Here is a 21,034-nt window from a genome sequence, read left to right as displayed (position 1 = left end):
TTGGTACATAGGCCCCTATAACATGCTTTTGCACAATGTTCCTTTCTGATAAAGTTCTGTTGCTCTTCTAGGCCTGGACGGACTCGGAGAGCGATGCGCCCAGTACAAAAAGGATGGCTGTGACTTTGCCAAGTGGCGTTGTGTGCTGAAGATCTCCGACCATGCCCCCTCAAGTCTGTCCATCTACGAGAATGCTAATGTTTTGGCGCGGTATGCCAGCATATGCCAACAGGTACCGGATCCATTTAAAAACTGTTTTACAACAGGGTCATGTCCTGCGTACTTTTTTTTTTTTTTTTTTTTTTTTTTTTTTTATCTGCTGAAATCTTTATTGCACTGACTGCATATCACACTTGGCAAACAATTTATACCTACATAAGCAATCTTTGCCCATATGCCATCAGTAGCCTGATTAATAATTACAGGGAAAATCCATTCCATCTCCGACCCATATCGAGCCTTAATGACCCTTGGCATAGTAACGTAATCTGGGGATTTATTTAATTCTGTATTATGAGCATTATCAAGTAATTATAAGCTGTTCATTTTGCATTAAGTCGAACAGGGTAGACATCGTAACAAGGTTCACAGGGTAATTGGCAAACAAATATATCTCCATTCTAAAGGGAGAGACGGCAGTGACGATAATGGGGATATTTGATGACTGTTAAATTCTATTCACCAGCGATGATGTGGGTTTTGTACACGTGCAAACACCCTCAGGGAGTTTCACTCTGCTGTGTGGGCATGGGGCGGATGTAGGAGGACCACCTAGCGTTTTGTGGGCATGTCCATGTGAAAGCACACGCCCATGCATCCACGGGGTGTGCGGCTAGAGTCACATGACATAGGCGCTCTCCCCAATTCGCCGGATAGCGGTCATCTGAAAACTAATGATAGACTTCTCTGAGCGAAGGCTAGAGCGGTTACTCACTGGATTGTGACCATCGAATGATTTCTCCTCCTTGCGAGCAGATGTATTAGCGTACACATCCCCTTGTATGCTAGTGCAGGGGGTGGGGGCGTGCATTCGGCAGGGCGGTGTTTACCTGCTCGCTAGCATGCAGGTCTGAATTGGGCCCATAGTACATTACAAACCACACTTAATACCAGGGATGGGGAACCTTTGGCCCTCCAGCTTTTGAACTACACATCCCAGAATGCTTTGCTACAGTTCTAGCATGACCAAATGGCAAAACTGTAGCAGTGCATGCTGGAATGTGGTGTTCAGCAACCGCTGGAGGGTCAAAAGTTTCCATCCCTGCTTTAAACAAACACTTGTGTTTTGCCTTCTTTAAGAAAAAAGGGGCTAACTGGCACCCTTTTATAAAGTGCCCTATGTACTATGCATTGGGGAGAAAGTACCAGCCAATCTGTCCCCAACGGTCACCTTTCAGTCTGTAACATGACAGTTAGGAGCTGAATGATAGTTTAATGCCACACCTAGGGGGAGGGGGCTCTGGAAGTAGAGCTTTGCCTGGTGTGTACTAGGATTCTTGCAGCTCCACAGAATGCAGGTAAAGGAGGATTAAGTCATTGCTTAATATGTTTCTTAGTTTTGGAGTCCATCCAGAATTGGTGCACACTGTACTATTTGCACAAACATCTGGTGGGCAGGCTGAGACCTATTTTTCCCAGTGTATAGAGATGTGAGTGTGCACTCGCTATCTAGCTGGGCCCTCTGCCAGATAATTATACAAGCACTCACCCAGGCTGCAGAGACAAGTCATGAGAAAAACCTGCCCCTTTTACTAACGCTTGCCTGTTTCTTCCAGAACGGTCTTGTGCCAATTGTCGAACCTGAAATTCTCTCCGACGGGTCTCATGATCTCCAGCGATGCCAGTATGAGACGGAGAAGGTGAGCAGCCATTGGCATGGTGTCTGCTAGTGCTTTACCAAACAGGAGTCCGCGGCTATACTGTGGCGACTATAAGAAATCTGCACAGTACTAAGTGAATCCCCCTGTAACCAGCTGATTGCCTGGCTGTACGCTGTCTGTCAGCCATGCTGGGAGAGACACCGTGCCTAAGTCCTTGTTAAATATTAACAGCTGATATTTGCACCCTTGGGCTGGTGGTTATTGGATCAGTCTGGGAATGTGGCCATGTGGAATTTAGACCCGGACACCTGCTTAGGACTGTATCATTGTCCATTTAGCATGTGTGAGAGGCGTGCTCCGCCCCCCCCCCCCCCCCCCCCCCCCCCTCCTCCTGCTGTGTGATTGTCTGCATGGATTGTATCTAATGCGTGGTTGGCATGAAGGGAATTGGCAAATTTTATACTTGGAGAGGAATAAAAAAAAAAAAAAACCCTATCAGCTACTGACTGGTAACAAACCAGTTGGTTAGTACTTTCTCTACTTACTTTATTATTCTACATGGTTTGATACATCTTCCCCTTCCTGTAAGTAAAAATGACTTGTATAGGGGAACTCTATTTTCAATACAAGGTTTTTCACAACACCAGTCTGCCTGATCTGTACAGTTTAAGGGCTTTTTGTGAGTGGCGTTCCCATACAGTGATTTTGGGGCAAACTGGTGTGAACTCAATTGGCGCAACTGGAATAGGAATGGCTAGATTAATCTACCATCCCAAATAACACGTTCAATTACAGTACTACCATTGGGTATCGATACTTTAAAAATATCTATATTTGCCTGGGAGTCTAGCAAGGCAACAGCGATGCCTGAAATCTTAAAGTTAAGAAGTAAATACCTAAACGGAAGATTATTTTCGTTACAAAACAAACCGTATAATCAAAGATATTTTTTTTTTTCTTAAATATCGTTCCCTGTACAATAGAAGAAATGTACCCCTTTCACGTCGCAAATGCCAGGTCACACCTGGGATTTTGGGATGGGTCTGTCCCAAGTGACTCGGCATTTGCGATGTAAGTTCCCCACAGCGACCCGGCAATAAGCCAGTTCGCTGACATCAGAAAGTTGTGGCGCATCATCGGTGGCCAGGAGAGGAAGCAGTGTTTGATTCTGCCTCCTCCCTATAGTGTGAATGGGACCCAAGTTAACCGTTCACACTACCCAGCAACCCCGGTCCAACCTGGGATTAACGCTTCCTTTAACCCGGTTCGGGTTACTGGACTCGGATCTTTTGAAAAGACCCTCACACTGCATGTCGACAGCTAGGGGGGGCTGTAAGGTGTGTGTGTGGGTATTTAGAAGGGGAGATGTTTCCTATAGCAACTAATAAGATTGATCAATGAGAAGTAGAATGGGATTGGTTGATCTGGGCAACCTTTTAATTTCTAAAAACAAACCCTATAGGAAATATACCACCTTGCCTTCTAAATCTGAGACCAGCTGCAGTGTGTGTGTGTGTTGTGTTGTGTGTGTGTGTGTTGTGTGTGTGTGTGTGTGTGTGTGTGTGTGATAATTTTAATGTGTTCTAAGGACACTACATGATATATAAAAGACATGACTTTGTGTTCTAATGAGGTAATGGGTGTATGGTAACCGAGGCCGCTGTAAATGTATACGTGTACATCTCTTGACGCAGGTACTGTCGGCAGTTTATGCTGCTCTCATCCAACACCACGTTTATCTTGAAGGAACACTCTTAAAACCGAATATGGTGACAGCGGGACAGTCCTGTCCCCAGAAATTCACCCCAGAGCAGGTCGGCATGGCAACGGTTTACTGCTCTAAGACGAACGGTCCCTGCAGCGGTGCCTGGTAACAAAGCCCCTCCCCCTCTCACTAATTATGCTGACCTCTGACCTGCTGCCTTCATGCAGCACACTTTCTTAGTGCCTTTTATCATTTCTCTCTGCTGCTCTCTCAAGAATACAACCACATTTCCCAGAGTCCTTTGCCCGGTTTTAGGTTACATAGCAGATGCTAACCTATATGGGTTTTAGAACTTGGCGCAATTCTACTTTTAGTAACACACCCTGTTTCACTCTTCGGGGGGGGGGGGGGGGGGGGAGTGCATCAAGGCTTGGCAAGAGAGAAAGTACCAACCAATCAGCTCCTAATGGCCATTCGCCTATTAAAAAATACAGTTGACAGCTGGTACATTCTTTCCAAGGTTTGATACATCTAACATTTTCATCTGTCTTTCCTGCTTTCTCAAAAATCAATCACCATATTCTCCCTTCCAGAATATTAATGGCTATTTTGTTTGTCCGATGTGATCTTGCAGGCATCTGCTTCCTGTCTGGAGGCCAGAGTGAAGAAGAGGCATCCCTCAACCTGAACGCCATGAACCGCTGCAGCCTTCTTCGCCCCTGGCGGCTGTCCTTTTCATATGGACGCGCACTGCAGGCGTCGGCTCTCTCTGCCTGGGTGGGGAAAGTAGAGAACGAGAAGGCGTCACAGGAGGCTTTCCTCAAGAGGGCAAAGGTCAGTATCGGCTCAGCTTCACCGCAGGGAGCGTGGCCAATTGCCACCATTTATATAATGCAATAGAGTGTAGGACCAGTTGGATATTGCTGAAAGGAAATGGTCAGCAAAATATGTCAGTCAGTGGATCATAATACCCTATTTTCATGGTGTCTGGCCTAGTCCCTGACTGAAACACTATGGGTGTATATTTACTAAAGTGCAGGTTTTTAGAAGTGGAGAGGTTTCCAATGGCAACCAATCAGATTCAAGTCATTATCCTTTATCTAGCAACTTCTAGACTATGGAAAACATCTCTGCTTCTAAAAAAAAAGGCATCTTGGGAAACCTATCCCTATATGTCTAAGCAATATTTTTGTTTTGAGAAGATGAGTGATCACGCCAGATCCGGGATGGGGAACCTTTGGCCCTCTAACTGTTGAACTACACATCCCAGCATGCCCCGCTACAGTCTTTCTATTTGGCCATACATAGGGCCAGATATATCAAGCTTTAAAAAGTGATGAGTGGACAGCGATACACAACCAGCCAATCTGCTACTACCTGTAATTTTTATAACCCAACCTGTTGTGTGGCAGGTAGGAACTGATTGGCTGGCTGTTTATCCTTCTCAACTTTATCACTTTTTGAAGCTTGATAAATCTGGCCTTTAAAATTGTTGCAGGGCATGCTGGAATATGCAGTTCAACACCGTTGGAGAGCTAAAGGTTCCCCATCCCTGACCTAGATAATCCATATTTTAAGATTATCATTATTTTCGTGTATAAACTTCCGGAATACCGATGTGGCCACATACACCTTTTTTCTTAAATCTCTGCCAGTAGCCACTTTTGGGCACACCAGACTTCACAATTTAGCCTTGCTAATTGTTACCCTAGACCGGTGGTGTCAAACTCCTGGCTCTCCAGCTGTTTTGGAACTACACGTCCCAGCGTGCCCTGCCACAGATTTTCTATTATGAATTGCTAAAACTGTGGCAGGGCATGCTGGGACGTATAGTTCCACAACAGCTGGAGGGCCAGGAGTTTGATCCCACTGCCCTAGACTTTGCAACAAAAATACTAATGCCAAGTGCAACCGAGAAGGGGTGTGACCTCAGGGAGCATGGTTTCACAGAGATGCCATCCCAATGAGCCCCGCCCCCACAGATTTTAATAGTGTTGCAGGATTGCTAGGTGATTGAGGACACCTCTTTGTCTCGATCTCCCATATTGTTATACCGGTGGCTGATGTTTCTGTTTGTCTTGCAGATCAATTCCCTGGCCTCCCTTGGTCAGTACGTTCCGTCTGGAGTTTCAGATTCCGCGTCCTCCCAGTCCCTCTTCCAGCCTAGCTACTCCTACTAATGGCTCCTGCGCGGCTGTCTGACAAGTTATTCCTGTTTTTGACCCTGTCCAAACGCTGAGCCAAAATAGTTATCACAAACTATATCCCCCTATGTTGCAGTAACAATATCTCAGATGGTTGCGGCATTGTAGTGTGTTAATGGCTGCAAACACATGATCACTCCCCTGCGTGTGGGGCGAGAGATTGCTGTCTAGCTGTGAAGACCTGAAGATACTGTATATTATATATGACAGGCTTTTGCCTTGCTGCTGATTTCGGAAGTGCTGCCAAACCAATTCAGAACCATGTCATTAAAACCTGTTTCTAAATGACCTTGTGTGTTTTATATTCTAAATTGGTCTGAAAGCCGTTTCTTTCCATACCTGTTACACCTGCCCACATACTCTCACATCAGGACCATTTTAAAGGTCGGCCAAAATGTTAATCAAATTGTTGGATGGCTTTGCTGTTGGTAAAGACTTGTGGTATTGGGTTTAACACGAACAATGCAGTTATGTCATTATGGCCCAATGAAGGCTTTAGGGGAGATGTACTAAGCCTGGAAGAAAGAGTACCAGCCAATCTGCTCATAACTGTCATTTTTTTAAAACGCTGCCAGATCTACAGTCTTAAGTTGGGTACACACCAGTCAATACATCGGTCAAACGTACCAAGATGAATCAATTTGCACAACTGTTGTATAGCGTGTACACACAATCCATTGTTCACACCAGTCCTTTATTTCATTCTCGTTTGTCCTGTATGTGGGACAAACCCACGAACAATACAGTATGGTCACATGATGAGTTTAGTTGTGTGCCCAGCTTTAGGGTCCAGTTTCTTATCCTAGGTCCTGTACGTGAGGACATGCCAGCTGAAACGCTGTCTGAGTTTGTCCTAATGCAGGCATGCCCAACCTGCGGCCCTCCAGCTGTTGAAATGACACATCCCAGCATGCTTTGCCATAGTTTTGCTATTCGGAAATGCTAAAACCTATGGCAAGACATGCTGGGATGTGTAGTTTCACAACAGCTGGTGGGCTGCAGGTTGGACATGCCTGTCCTAATGTATCAGTTATTTACGCTTTCTTGACTTCTGCTTTCAAGAAGTATATGAATTGTTGTGCATGGACTTTTTCAATAACATTTACATAGAGAACCCATATTACACATCACTTTACAGAGGATTGTTATACAAATCAGTCCCTGTCCTAATGGTGTTGGGGAAATTCATATTAGTGAATATGGTAGCTGTATACTAAAGGGCCATACACACTGGGCGATTATGGACAGTGGTGATCGTTTGGGGGGGGGGGGGGGGGGCTTTCCCCCTGCCCGGCAATGTCTGCAGGGGCGGATGGCTTTGTGCAGCACAATGCAAAGCTGTCCTCAAAGCCGCTCATCTGGTAATACCAGCAGATGAATGGCTTTCCCGGCGATGATGCAGGAGTGCACCGCAGCGCTCATCGCCGGGCCGTACACACTGGGCAGCTTTGAGCTCAAGGTCGCCCAGTGTGTATGGGCCTTTAAGCTGGGTACACACAAACAATGGCCTTGATTCAGTCTTCATCACAGGGCTGCTAAAGCAGAGCCCTGCGATCACATAGCCACCATCCTACCAGAATGAAACCTGCCCCTGTGCAAGACTGCGAATGGGCTGCAACAATAGGCAAATCCATTTGCAGAATACTCTATTGAATAATTTTCCCTCTGTGTACAGTGTCCGAGTAGCCCTGGTCTTACTCAGCGGCTGTAATGTAACCGGCAGATCGGGGCTAAATGCTGATGTCAGAGGCCCTCGCTGAAAACTGGTGACCACGTCTGCTTTTTTTTTTAACCTTACACTCCCATTAAACAGCCACATGCAGGGCCGGCGCCACCACTAGGCAAATCTAGGCATTTGCCTAGGGCGCCAGCCACTGGAGGGCGGCACTTCGCCCCTCGCCTCTCGCATGGAGGCTGCAGGGGTGTCCGTGCTGGGTACCTGCAGCACTGTGTGATCTGGCGGCGGGGTCCCTGCAGTGATGCGCGCTATCCGGCAGCCAGGCGGCGGCGCGGGAAGCGCTGCTGGGTTTGAAAACATTCCGCATGCTGATTGGCCAATCGGTGTGCGCCGAGTTTTCAAACCCATCAGTGCTTCCCACGCCGCTGCGGGATAGCGCGCATCACTGCAGGGACCCCGCCGCCAGATCACACAGCGCCGCAGGTAGCCCCCCCCATAGGCACCAGGGCGCCCCACCCCCCCTCGCCTGGGGCGCTCCGGTGCCTTGCAACGGCCCTGGCCGCATGCCACCCCCAATCGATGGGTGCCTCCCAATCAACCATGAAAATAGAAGACTCTGGGAGTCCTTGGGCTGTGAATTTGCAGCCCAGCAACATCTAACACCAGGTAGAGCACCAAACAAGCAACAACATCCAATACCAGGTAGAGCACCAAACAACATCCGGCGCTCCCTGGTCCCCACCACCTAATCCCAGGTAGAGCACCTATCCAACAACAAGGAGCTCCCTGGAGTGGAGATCACCACTCTCTTAACCAAGTGAATCGGGACAATACTACAGAGGCAATCTAGGAATGGACTCAGGACTGTGCAGCATATTGTGGGTGACTTATCTCACGCATTACGCATATGGTATCCATGTTTTTATGGGATATGTAATCCCGCTATTTTACAGTATATTCATTCATTTTATAATAAATATTTGTATTTTTACCTACACCTGTTGCATATTTTAGTTAAAGCGCGGTTTCACCCTCCCTTTTTCTTTGCCAAATGGGTCTGAATCAAGCCTGATATTATTCACTGTTTTGCCAATTCTGCAAGGTCGGAACAAAATCAGAAGATTTTCCAGTGTATACTCTTGATGGTGCTGACCTTGCATGCGCCCACGCAGCGTTAGTGTCAATCATCGAATGTAGAACAATAGAGGACATCGATAGCCAAATCCACCCCCCCCCCTCACTCGTCATTGGTGGCATCAGTAAGTGTGCATACAGTAGCCGATGCTGGCACCCAATCACACAAGATGCCACTGGCTACACGTGGTCTAATAGGTATCCAGCTTATGTATGTATCTCCAGGAGGGGGTGTACCACCATAAATGGTGGGCGGTGCTGTTTGAGGCCACTCTTTTAGCATCATTGCTGTTGCCCCCTGCTCTACAATACCAAGATTATTGGCATTATTAAGTGGTGGCATTGATAGAATAACAACATTCAGCACTAAGCACATCAGTAAAAGATTCTTTGCAGTAAAGTGACAAGGTTTATCTGTTCAGTGAACTTCTGGGGGAGATGTATAAAACATTCTAAATAGTGGGAAAGTGGAGCAATTGTTAATGGCTTAAAATGGAAGAGCTTCTCCAGCGGACCATTAAACCTGGGACATGGTAAAATGTGTGGCTTCATCAAATGCATGATCTAACCATCTCTTGGACACGGCAGTACCGCCCTCTCCGCTCTGCTAATGCACGCCGCCTCCTCTGCTGACTGATTACTATCTCCCACTCCTAGATCCAAGACTTCTCACGTGCTGCTCCATGCCTCTGGAATTCTCTACCTCTCTCCCTCAGACTCTCCACCTCCCTACAAAACTTCAAACAGACTCTCAAGAGCCACTACTTCCCCCAAACTCAGCAAAATCTCACCTTAACTCTCTATTCAATACTTGCTGTCTATCCAATCTTTGTCACCCCTTTCTGTCTGCCCCTCCCCTTTAGAATGTAAGCTCTCATGAGCAGGGCCCTCTTCCCTCATCTGTGTTTCCGTCTCATACTTCAACCATCTTTGATGGCACCAAATCCTGTGGTGCCATCTGCTACGCTGATTCTTATTCCACTGTCCTCTGCTGATACAGCTATGGTTTTGCACCCTGTACTTGTCCTCTATTGTATTCAAATGTAAGTCCCTGTATTGCTTATTCGTTTATGTACTTGAGCGGTATATTTATTAAGCTCGGTGAAGTTATAAAGTGTCTGGTTTTTATCACCGGCCAATCAGCTCCTATCTCTCATTTTTCAAACCAAGCCTGTAACTTCACAGTTGGAAGCTGATTGGCTGGTGATAAAGTAGATTATCACTTCACCGAGCTTAATAAATCTGCCCCTCAGTGCTGCGGATCCTTTGTTGCGCCATATAATAAAGTATATTAATAATATATGACCAAAACCTTTGTTTAATACCAGGAATTTGAAAATAATATGGCAGTGCTTGGGAAACAAATACATATAATCCAGTGCTTGATATCAAGGATCAACAATTAAAAAACCCACCAGTGCTATTGAACACCATATATATGGAAGAAAGAGCGTGACAGGGGGCGCCCAATAGTGCAACATCGTTTTTTTATTCACATAAAGATAAATACATAAAAGCTGGACACTTTGGGGGAAATTTGTAAAAAATTGGTGTATTTGTATCCAGAAATACACTTATTTTTGACATTTACTATCCCAAAAATACGGCAATTCGTATTCGTATTGATAGCACATCAATACGAATACGAATTGCCGTATTTTCGGGATAGTAAATGTCAAAAATAAGTGTATTTCTGGATACAAATACACCAATTTTTTTTTTACAAATTTCCTTTAGTAAATTCCCCCTTTATGTACAAGACTCGTACCGAGTTAGCTTCTGGAGTGAACTGGTTAACACTAGGTGCAATACATTTGTACTGGCAAAACAGCATACACAGAATCTCCATCACCGCTACAGTATAGTATAACTCACGGGACCTCCCGCTAGCATGCCCGGAAAGCCGGCGTCTCCCGGCACTGCGAGGCTGAGATGTTGCACAATTTTGCGTGTGCTGGTTACCAGGGGCTTGAGTCACACTGGCCACGTCCCTACGCGTTTCGTCATGGACTTCGTCAGTGGGTATATATATATATATATATATATATATATATATATATATATATATCATTGAAACCATTTTCAATAGAAAAAAAAGACCACAGAGTTGTAAATACAACCCACATATTCCCCAAAGCCTACTCATTAATTAGTGGACATTCAGATCTCTGTCTGTACTTCTATCCGAATTAGATTGTAAGCTCTTTGGATGCAGATGGCTCTATTGCTTGACATGACATTCAAAGGTCCTTGAAACATTTTCTGTAGTAGCAGGGTAGGGGTGGGACAAGCAGTGGATGTGGATAGACATCAGTGATTCTAGCCATTTATCCTCAAACAAGATGTTGGCATCACTGAAACCATTGATGGTGAACCAACAGGCTAATCTGAGGTGGAACGAGGTGTAGCAAGCCAACAGTGGCAGGGCTAATCTCCGTGCCTTCATGCCAATGGGACAAAAAGCAAAGCTTTCTGACATTGAGGCAAAAAACATTGACCATGGGTTGCAAACTATTGATGGTTTTGTGGCAAATAGGGTGCCACAGACTGTTACGATAAAAACCTTAATATGAGATTCAGACTACCAGAGGTCCCGTCAGTTGGAATCCCGGGCCTTTTTCGGCCGACAGTAACTCGACAGTTGGAATTCAATGTTCCGACTGTCTGAAAGTCCGTGGATCGGCTGCGGATTGTTGCGAATTTGACAATCCATGAGCTGACACCCTTCAATGCTTTCCTTGATGGCAACATTGATCAGGCGAGTGCTAATATTTGCCCTGTCAGGAAATACCGGCACAGTTAGAACCCCCCCCCCCCTCCCCCCCAAGGGGGTATTCAATTCTGGCAGCTATTTCCGCCAGTTGGAAATTGCGGCCGACAGTATTCAATCCCGGCCAGGACTCGCCTGCCACAGTTTCGCCCCCCTATGGAGGAGAACCTGTATTGTCGAAAATGTCTGCTGGATATGGTCGAATCTGCGGCCATTTCCGACTATCATCGCCCGTTTTCGCCAATGCTTGGGACTTTCCGACTGGCTGAAAATATTCCACCAGTCGGTAGACCATAGCCCACATTGAATAGGTCAAATGACATTCGACCTAATAATGTTCAAGCCGGACGCTATTTCCACCAGGATATTGTTCAGCTAGGATACCACCAAACTGGGTATGGGTGAAAACCGGACCAGGACAAAACCCCCGGACCGGACATCAATCTCTGCATTTTGTAGCTTGTAGCCTCCGGTCCGGGGGGTGTCTTGTCCAGGGGGGCTGCCTGTCACACGTGTCACCAGGTAGAGGAGGAGGGGTAGAATAAAGTCTCCCTGTATGGTCCGGGCATGTAGCAAAAACTGGACGGTCCGGACCACACGGGGAGGCTGTAATCTACCCTTCGCCATGTCCTTGGTGATAGCCATCACAGGGACCCCTCCGGACAAGACACCGCCCGGACAGGACACCCCCCGGACCGGACCCTACAAGCTCCGGACTGCAGATTTTGATGTCCTGTCCAGAGTGTAGTGCGGGTCCGGTTTTTACATAGTCCCCACCAAACTGGACTGTCTGTCCCGCTGTGCGACCTGTGGGCCGCAGTGTTCGCAGTGGTGTGTTAAACATACAGGAAAAGCAGTGTCCTAAATATACCTAGCCCCATGCAATTCACAGTAGGTACCATAAACAAAATTAAGAAATCTACCCTTGTAGAGGGGTGGCCACAGTAGCGGAGTCGGACCATAGTGGCACCTAAATGTTTTTATCTCATCACTACAAACTTTGCATTTGCACCATACACGCTGTATGTGCACCATACACGGAATCCAGCCGATTGCATGCATATAGAGTATAAGTATATAATATATATAACCTTGCTTTCATTGCTAGACCATGTTAAGAATGCAATAATAATGGACATTTGGATTTGCAGAACTATGCAAGCCTGATCACATGACCGGGGCTATTGTCCTAGAAAAGACTACATTTCCCAGCATGCATTGCGCTCCCCCGTCCTCCATGTACCTGGAAGTGTTAGCTGCCCGTGGCTGCCGGGGATTAACATGGAAGGTGACAATAAAGCTGCAAATATCAAATTATTGCCACTATCTGTGTCTGCAGCATGTTCTATTGCAACAGTGGCTGGTCATGCAATGATGACGTCATATCATAGCCTCAGGCTGCAGGGGGAACTACAAGTCCCAGCCTCAGGCTGATCTCTGTTATCACTGAACATGCAAGGGGGTGGGTTTAGAATTGGCATGTACTCTATAGCAAAGACTGTAGACCATATATATATATATATAATGCAATCCATGCAGGACCTCTATGTTTCTATTCTATTCCTCCTGCACCCTTCAATGGATTTTAATGGCATAAGAGGCTGTATGTATACACTAAATTACAAGACCATGGATCTTTTGATAAGCTCAAATTATTCTTTATTTTTTCTTTTTAGCCCCTGAAATGAATCCGGCCACCTTATAACCGGGGATGACCGTGAGTGACGTTTCCTGTCCATTAATGGTGAGTTTGTTATCATAATCGAACATCTTCTGACGTAAAATAAGCCTCATTTGCACTTGAGTATCCTGACTCTGACTGTAGTATCAAATCAAAGAACCACTTACATATAAGGCCCATACTAGACGATATCGTTTACAAACAATATTATCAGGGATTTTCTGCTGGCAAACAATATAGCGCATACACACTGAACGATATCTTTCACAATATCTTTCAGTGATGTCATCAGTACCCATATCTTTGACAATATAGTGCAGACACCTGGTAAGGGTCATTAATGATGCACTGTCCTGCAGTTCTCGAATGTGAAAACATGTTTTTACACCCTTTTTGCATTATTTTAGTATCGCCTGAATTCATTAAAGGACTTTAATTCGCCTTTTTTAGTAACCAGATCGCATTTCCCATACATACAATGAGAAATGTGATCCGGTTGGCGTTATAATTTTTTTTTTTAAGTACCGCAGTGAAGTCCTGTGATAATAACGCCAGCTTCAGCTGGGGTAATCACAGGGCTCACTGCCACCCCTCGGCAAAGAAAGCTGTGTGGGGCCTGCATCAGTGTAATCAGCTATGTGATTGACAGCCAGTTCCCGATCCCCTGTCCCCTGTGTAAGTGAGTATGATCAGGGTTGGGGGGGAGAGGGGAATGGTTGTTGCCATGGGGATGCCAGTCACGGCAGTGGCAGTGATATCAGCGGGGGACTCTTTTCCAAAAAGTACCCCCATCGCAGGGATAGCGTTTTTTTTCACCAGCTTTGTCCTTGCATGTGATTATTGATACATCCGTATATCGTGTTGCAGATTGGGCTGATATTACCACCGTACACCGCATTCTTAGATTGAGTGTGATGGTGATAAATTGGCCCCCAAAATAGACCTTAACGCAGCTTGCCAAACTCAATACAGTCCAAGTTCTAAGGATATCCATGCCTGGCTTCAGATGGTTACATCATATTGTCTGAGGTACTATTTAAGTTGCCTGTGCTCAAGCATGGCTCTCCTTAAAACTCTGAAGTAAACATTTCCACACTGTGACAGAAAATGAGATATCTGAAACTGGTGAGCTGTGAGCAATTCCTGTGATGTGTGGTTGCCATAGGCCCTTATTCTGGTTCACTCGCACAGGCAAAATCCTTCTCAAATGTACAAAATCGTGTGCACTGCAGGTGGGGTAGATGTAACTTGTGCAGAGAGAGTTAGATTTGGGTGGGGTTTTACTTCAAAGTGAGATCTATATTAAAGTGTAAACATAAAGCATTCTGTATTTTCCCTGCACAGAAACAAAATAACTCCCCCAAATGTAATTCTCTCACATGTTACATCTGAGTTTGAAGAAACTCAGGAGCCCGAGGTGTGCTCCCTACCACCAGTGCTGTGCCTAAACACGTGCAAAAGCGGCCGTGCGATCGAGTGGGCTTATCTCCCGAAGGAGACGGGCCCCGTTTTTCCCCTAACCCCTCTCAGCCATAAGGCCGACGAGGGGAAAATAGGGAACGGTGGGTCCTCTTCGCCGAAGCTTAGAGAGACCCTCATTCCTCAACCCCCGAAAGGGTTAGGACGGTGGGTCCTCCGCACCCCATGGTTTGGAGAGACCCGCAGTGGACTTCCCTCCGCCTTGCGGCTCGGGGTCGTCCTCGGGGGGGCACGAAGCTCTCCCCAAAAGGCGAGAGCTTCGGCACATTGGGGAAATGGAAGGCCCGTAAGGGACGACCACACAACCCAAAAAAACGTGACAAACTACAAAAAAACAGAAAACGTGAAGTGACGAACGTGAGAAGGAAAAGAAATAAATAATAAAGAAGACCCTAGCCAGAAGGCCAGGGTGGGGGTGTGAAAAATTGTCCTACCCCATCCAAAAGGACGAGGTAAGGACGTTAAGCGCATACCTAGAGGGAAAGTGCGCAGTGCTAGTGCTTACTAGTGCATGGTGATTTTGGGATCACCCGTGCATGTTCGGCACCCCCGAGTTTCCCCGGGGGCACAGTGCAGCCTCGGACTCCAAGCAGCCAGCCAGTCAGCGTCCGACCAAGTGTTTCTCCGTCTCAACAGCAGGCACTTTCCAGCCCCTGGCATGGGAATGGGTACTCCACTGGGCTTTTCGAAAGACTCCCTTAGGGGCTGCACCCCCCTCGGAAGAGCAATCTACTCAGTCCCAGTGTTTCTCCGCTACCAGGGTTAAGATACTAAGCTGAGCTTTTCGCTGTGCCCAGGCCGGAGGCTCTGTTTCCCCCGACCTGGACCAATCTACTCGGTCTCAGCTTTTCTCCGCTCCCTGGGAATGGATACTAGACTGAGCCTTTCGCTGACTCATCCTTCGGGGGCTACAAACCCCGTCAAGAGAGTCAAACTACTAAGCCCAGTGTTTCTCCCCCCTTCTTACCAGTGGATTTACGGAAACAACACCTTCTACCAAAGGCAGAGGTGAAGATACTCAGTGAGACTTTTCACCACTCCCAGGCAAAAAAGAGGGGTCCCACACCCTCCGCCCATCAGAGCAGCTACTCGGTCCAACCTTTCTCTATTCTCTGCCAGAGGCCAGTCCATACCCACTGATAAGAACAGATGCTACACTTGATCTTAGCCAAAAGGACGAGAAGCGGCCCCACCTACAGTGCACATGGTTTTGTCCATTTGAGAAGGATTTTGCCTTTGTGAGTGAACCAGAATAACCTATGGAAACACCGGCAGTGGAATAGGAAATTGCGTATTTTTGTGTACAGAGAAATACGGCTGTTTACAAATCCCCTCCCCCCCCCCCCCCCCCCCCCCATGTGATCTCAGAGCTACTGTAAGGGCATCATACTGACTGACATCACGGCAATTGCATCTACCCTATTGTTTGCTAAAACAGTAGCAGATGAATAATTGATAGGAAGTCTGAGGTGTGCAGGGAATTATCTTCCCCAATAAACGGCTTATAACTTTCCAGCAACGGCTAGTGTCGAAAGGTCATAGTTTATTTTACATATTTGTGGGCTACATGCAAAAACAGACAGTATTTACCTTGCACAGGAAAAATAGGAATGTCTTTGTTCCCCTGGCGAACGGTTTGTTCCAGATATAACGTATATTGTTTGCTCTTCCAGATGCTGACGAGCGCCCCTTAATCAGTTACAAAATGGAGATTCAGAAAGAGGAACCTAAATCTGGAGCAGGGGAGCAAAAACGATTCATAATTCCATCTCAGGAAACCGAGAGCGTCCCGGTGAGATGGCGTTTCTAAGTGTGCTTATTACGTTCTAGTACAAGGGAAGATGGCGTCTGTCTGCGCAGGAGAGATCGCACGATGTTTGGGAGCATTTGCATATGCACAGGAGGTCCTGTTAGAGAGCAGTGATGGCTAACCTTGACACTCCAGCTGTTATTGAACTACACATCCCAGCATGCCCTGCTACAGTTTTACTATTTGGCCATGCTAAAACTGGTGCAGGGCTGCTGGGATGTGTAGTTCAACAACAGCTGGAGTGTCAAGGTTAGCCATCACTGTATTAGAACATAACAAACTTGCACAGATTGCCGGCACATGTCCAGTGTGTACCACTATGTCGGTGACCATGTACGCTCCCATGCATGTCCGTGACATCTTCCGCCGACCCAACATGTAGAGTCGACGGAGTATGTCGTTAGCGAGGACTGAATGCAGCATATCCTTCGCCGCCTGTATCGGCAAGTGTAAATGCACTTTCCGATGCCGGGTACCCCTCTGTGTGGTGTTGCTGCCGATGTCGGGTTCGGTACATATCGTATAGCCTTTTAACACATGTGGAAAGAAGAGGAGATTGAGGTTTTAAAAATACTTTTCTTTAAGGATCAGAGACCTGACATCATCACAGCGTAAATATAAGATGTGTAAGCTTTTCCTTGTATTAAATATACATTATTTTACCCCAATCAGCAGGTACGTTCTCTGTTTCAAGCCTCGGTGTCCGCGCAGTCATCCTGCGTGAAATCGGCCGGCAGTTACGCCGATTACGTTTTTCAGAATGAGACTAAGGGTCCTCAACGGAAACCTCAGGGCGAAACGGTAGAGCCGCGCCTGGAACTGAGGCCACAGATCGGTGCGGGAGATTCCAAGGAGCTGACCGGTTGCTCTATTCCTGGACAGGCGGACGTCCCAGCTGTGAAGTCTGGAGGTGGGCGGAGCTGTATCGTGGTCAGCACCCGGCAGGTGACAGATAATTGGGAAAGACAGTGTTTACCTCATAGTCTCTGTCCCTTATATGTGTGGCTAAGGTTACTGTAGCATTGTCTCGCCTTCTTACAGAGGGGGAACCCACTCCTTAAGCACGTTCGGAATATACCATGGGAGTTTGGTGACATTGTACCAGATTATGTGTTGGGGGAGACCTGTTGCGCCCTGTTCCTTAGGTGAGTCCTATGCTGTTACCTCCTTAGGTAATGGAGCAAGTATAATGTATGAGATCCTTTCTGATTCTTTTGAATGCATTGAAACATTTACAAGAGACTTAGTTTTCATTCTAGAAACGGGTTCAGTAGGATTTGCCGAAGGTTAAAATACCGATAGCCATTGGTCAAAATACCAATATGTTGCCAGCATTCATTATGCCGACATGGTCAAAATGTTGACATGGCAAAAAGTTGACATCGTTTTATTTTTGGCTGTCTATATCTACATAGGTACATTATTATAATTGAACTATGCCCACTTGGATCATGAAGTAAGATCAAGTCAGTTTCAAAGCAAAAAACTCATGTCAGCTTTTTTGACCGGGTTGACATTTTGAATGTGTCGGTAAATTAATCCCTTATAAATATATACTATGTAGATAGAGGAAATATCTGTGGTTCTTACAAACTAAAGCAATTATGAAACGGGGAATGTAATTGGCAGACTGATTATTGTTAATTATAGGGATTACTATAAAATAAGCCTATATAACCGTTAATGAAGGTCTGCTCTTGTGGCTTCCATTACGAGAGAGATGGGACAGGCTTTGTGGGGCAGAAAGGAGGACCGGCTGGGGATGAGGGGGCAGCTGTGTAAATCACCCTTATATAACCTTTCAGGAGTTACTTGTAGTCTTCTATGTATATGTAGTGTTCATTCTTGCATGCAGTTCCTCCTCCCTGCCAGTTGGTGTCGCTCTCTGCTGTGGTCCTCCTTGGACAGGTCTGGTCTGCTTTTCAGCACTGATACACAGACCAGACCTAAGTTGCTGCACAGCAGAGAGCGGCACCACAGGTAGGGAGGAGGAACTGCACTGGGTTTGGAAAGATGCAGGGTACTGGAATGAACATTGAGAATGCCTGTGCAGTGACCCTGTGTTGCTTTTCCAGTTTGCGTTACCATAACCTGAATCCAGAATACATACACACACGCCTGCGGACCCTGGGTCAGTCCTATGCCCTCCGTATACTCTTGGTGCAGGTGGACGTGGTAAGTTGAAGGATCTAGAGCGGGTCAGAGAATTGACCTCCGGCTTGCAGCAGTCCGATACGTTTCCTGAATTGTTTTTCTATCTCTCTCTTAGAAAGACCCTCACTTCTCACTAAAGGAACTGGCAAAAATCTGTATCCTGGCAGACTGCACCCTGATACTGAGCTGGAGGTAAGAGCGGCTCATGTGTGGGCGCGGGCTGGGAGGATAGGCGATGGCATCCACTAGGGGGGCGACATATTTATTGGGAGATACGTATATACGTGGGATAGTTCTACAATGGGGCTGACTTGGACTCTTTTCCTTCCAGCCCGGATGAGGCTGCGCGGTACTTGGAGACCTACAAATGCTATGAACAAAAGCCGGCAGATGCCCTGAAAGAGCGGACGGAAAACGGCTTCATGTCCAGGGTGAGGGCGAATGGATAACAGTGTGTTGTGTAGATGGGTGGACTGAGCTGTGGAAGTCAGTAGGTGAGAGAAGCAGAGGGATATTTACTAAAGCTTCTAAAAAGGAAAAGTGACATTGCCTATAGCAACCAGTTTAATTCTGAATATAATTTTCTATGAGAGAAATGATAGATTTATTGTTATGGGCAACTCTTTTTAGAAGCTTTATTGAACACGCCACCGACGTGTCCTTTGTACCAAATGGGAACACACAGATTAGAAGGGAGATAGGTGATTGTGAAAGAATAAGTGAAATGTTTACTAAGCCTTGGAGTACCAGCCAATCAGCCCCTAACTGTCATTACATTGTCTATATTTTGGGGAAATGACAGTTATGGGCCAATTTGGCTGGTACTTTTATCTTCCAGGCTTAGAGTATATAGAACCCTATATTTTCTTTAAATCTGAAGCATTTGCGATGACAGCCTTTGGGTTCTCCTCCAGGTAACAGACTGCCTGACTACTGTGAAGTCGGTGAACAAGACAGACAGCGGCACACTGCTCACCACATTCGGGGTAAGTTGTCCCTGGTCTTCACTGCAATTTGCTCATTCCCGGTATAGTCCAACACACCGGGATCTGTGAGGTCCAGTTGGTGTAACAAGATGCAGTCTCTCTCCATACGGACCAAGCAGTGCATCAGTGGTGCAGTTACAATGCTTTTATACGTACAGGGGATTACGTCTATACATTGGAATACACAAGTATTTATTTATTGGTGTAAGTGCTCCATTCTAAAGCCCATACTCTATTCTGGATAAATGTAGTCCACTGATTTGGAACTCTAAATCCCAGCATGCCTTGCAACAGTTTACCATACCCTAATAGCTAAACTGGCAGGGCATGCTGGGATATGTAGAACCACAACAGTTGGGGACCAGCCATCCTACTCCGCTTTACCAAGTACAACTGGTCTACTGCCTAAGTAGCTCCTGTAGTAATTGTGCTGTATTTGTCCTTTCAGACCATCGCAGACCTTGCAAACGCAACTAGAGAAGACCTGTCTCTTTGCCCAGGACTCGGTCCCCAGAAAGTAAGATTCGTGCGGTTATCTCTGTGTTCTCATACCAGATTATATCGTGTGTCCATCACAGGTGCATGTAGCGAGGCCAATCCTGGGCCATTTATTTTTCAATCCTGGCATTCCCAGGATTGGCCCTCCTGATATTTGAGGCTGCCTCTTGGCAGTTGCCTGCTGCTGCATCTTGTTAGATGGGAGGTCACGGGCAGCCGGGACGGCTGCAGGGGAGGAAGCAAGGTGACTTTAGACGGACGGAGCGGCATGGGAGGAGGAGCGGTGACACTGGGCAGATGTGGTGGGGCAAGGCTGTGCAGCGTGACCTCAATCATCCCGCTGCGGAGCCACGTAACCTTGTTGCCGGGCAGCGCCTGAGCCAAGCCCTGCACAGGAGAAAGGGATCAAATGTGAATTTCAATCCCGGGTGTGGAGGCTCCAATCTTGAGGTTCAAATCCCATCCTAAATTACAGTAACCCACCGATAATTCTATTATTATGTAGGTATGTAACAGAGATCTCTGCATTTCTGTTATGTAGGATGTATGTAACGTACATCTCTGCATGGTGGTTATGATGTAGGACAGGTCCAAACTGTGTCCCTCCAGCTGTTGTGAAACTACACATCCCAGCATGCCTTGCCACAGTTTTAGCATTCCCTAATAGCACTGTTGCAAGGCATGATGGAATTGATGTAGGATGGCAATCTCTGAATTGCTATTATGTATCTCTCTTGCTGGCTTATTGCATAGTGCTAATAAACCCCTACAATGGTCATTTTTCATACTGTAGCTTGAATGGAAGAACCTCATAGCTCTCAATATATTCCTAAATCTTAATTATTCCTCCATTAGGCAAAGAGGCTGTTTGACACTCTGCATGAACCTTTCCTCAAAACGAAGTAGTAAGCACTGAAATGGATTGGTCCAGTCGTAGAATCAGCACAAGCAACCCCTCGGAGGATGGCGGCTCTTGGACTGGCCCATGGGCTTTATCCCTATTGTCTAGAATGACTCGCACACATTAAATTGTATTTATAAGCTTTTTTTTTACGTGAACATTCATTCTTGCCTTTATCTTTTACATAAACACAAAGCGAGTTTTTTTTTTTTGA

General features: G+C 46.4%; 2 protein-coding genes across 4 annotated transcripts in view; both read left to right on the top strand.

Moving 5' to 3' along the window:
• Positions 1-6,017, top strand: part of LOC146009585 (fructose-bisphosphate aldolase B-like) — an 11,616-nt gene extending 5,599 nt beyond the window's left edge. Inside the window, 6 exon segments of the mRNA XM_083150032.1 lie at positions 55-232; positions 1,776-1,859; positions 3,515-3,652; positions 3,654-3,690; positions 4,160-4,359; positions 5,610-6,017. Coding sequence (XP_083006158.1) covers positions 55-232; positions 1,776-1,859; positions 3,515-3,652; positions 3,654-3,690; positions 4,160-4,359; positions 5,610-5,705 — 733 coding nt within the window. The 3' untranslated portion in view covers positions 5,706-6,017.
• A 6,495-nt stretch (positions 6,018-12,512) lies between these two features.
• LOC146007539 (DNA excision repair protein ERCC-1-like) lies at positions 12,513-20,965 on the top strand. 3 transcript variants are annotated; one of them, XM_083145973.1, is made up of 11 exons: positions 12,513-12,599; positions 12,988-13,055; positions 16,145-16,263; positions 16,957-17,226; positions 17,323-17,426; positions 18,357-18,456; positions 18,551-18,627; positions 18,767-18,866; positions 19,350-19,421; positions 19,870-19,938; positions 20,775-20,965. In XM_083145973.1, the coding sequence occupies exons 3-11, from the start codon at positions 16,177-16,179 to the stop codon at positions 20,823-20,825; spliced, it is 930 nt and encodes a 309-aa protein (XP_083002099.1). In that variant the 5' UTR covers positions 12,513-12,599; positions 12,988-13,055; positions 16,145-16,176; the 3' UTR covers positions 20,826-20,965. The 3 variants fall into 3 exon arrangements, with proteins under 3 accessions (XP_083002099.1, XP_083002097.1, XP_083002098.1); XM_083145971.1 differs by having other exon boundaries at positions 16,954-17,226; XM_083145972.1 differs by lacking the exon at positions 12,513-12,599 and adding an exon at positions 12,612-12,773 and having other exon boundaries at positions 16,954-17,226.
• Positions 20,966-21,034: the final 69 nt, after the last annotated feature.

This window comes from Crinia signifera, chromosome 6 (assembly GCF_055691185.1).
Source record: "Crinia signifera chromosome 6, ASM5569118v1, whole genome shotgun sequence".
Taxonomy (NCBI): Eukaryota; Metazoa; Chordata; class Amphibia; order Anura; family Myobatrachidae; genus Crinia; species Crinia signifera.
This window is presented reverse-complemented; position numbering and strand designations above follow the sequence as displayed.

Coding starts and splice junctions, on each gene's coding strand:
- LOC146007539 (XM_083145971.1), top strand. CDS start 16,177: ATGGAGATTCAGAAAGAGGAACCTAAATCTGGAGCAGGGGAGCAAAAA. Junction 17,427..18,356: donor TGTTGCGCCCTGTTCCTTAG/GTGAGTCCTATG, acceptor TTGCTTTTCCAG/TTTGCGTTACCATAACCTGA. Junction 18,457..18,550: donor TCTTGGTGCAGGTGGACGTG/GTAAGTTGAAGG, acceptor TCTCTCTCTTAG/AAAGACCCTCACTTCTCACT.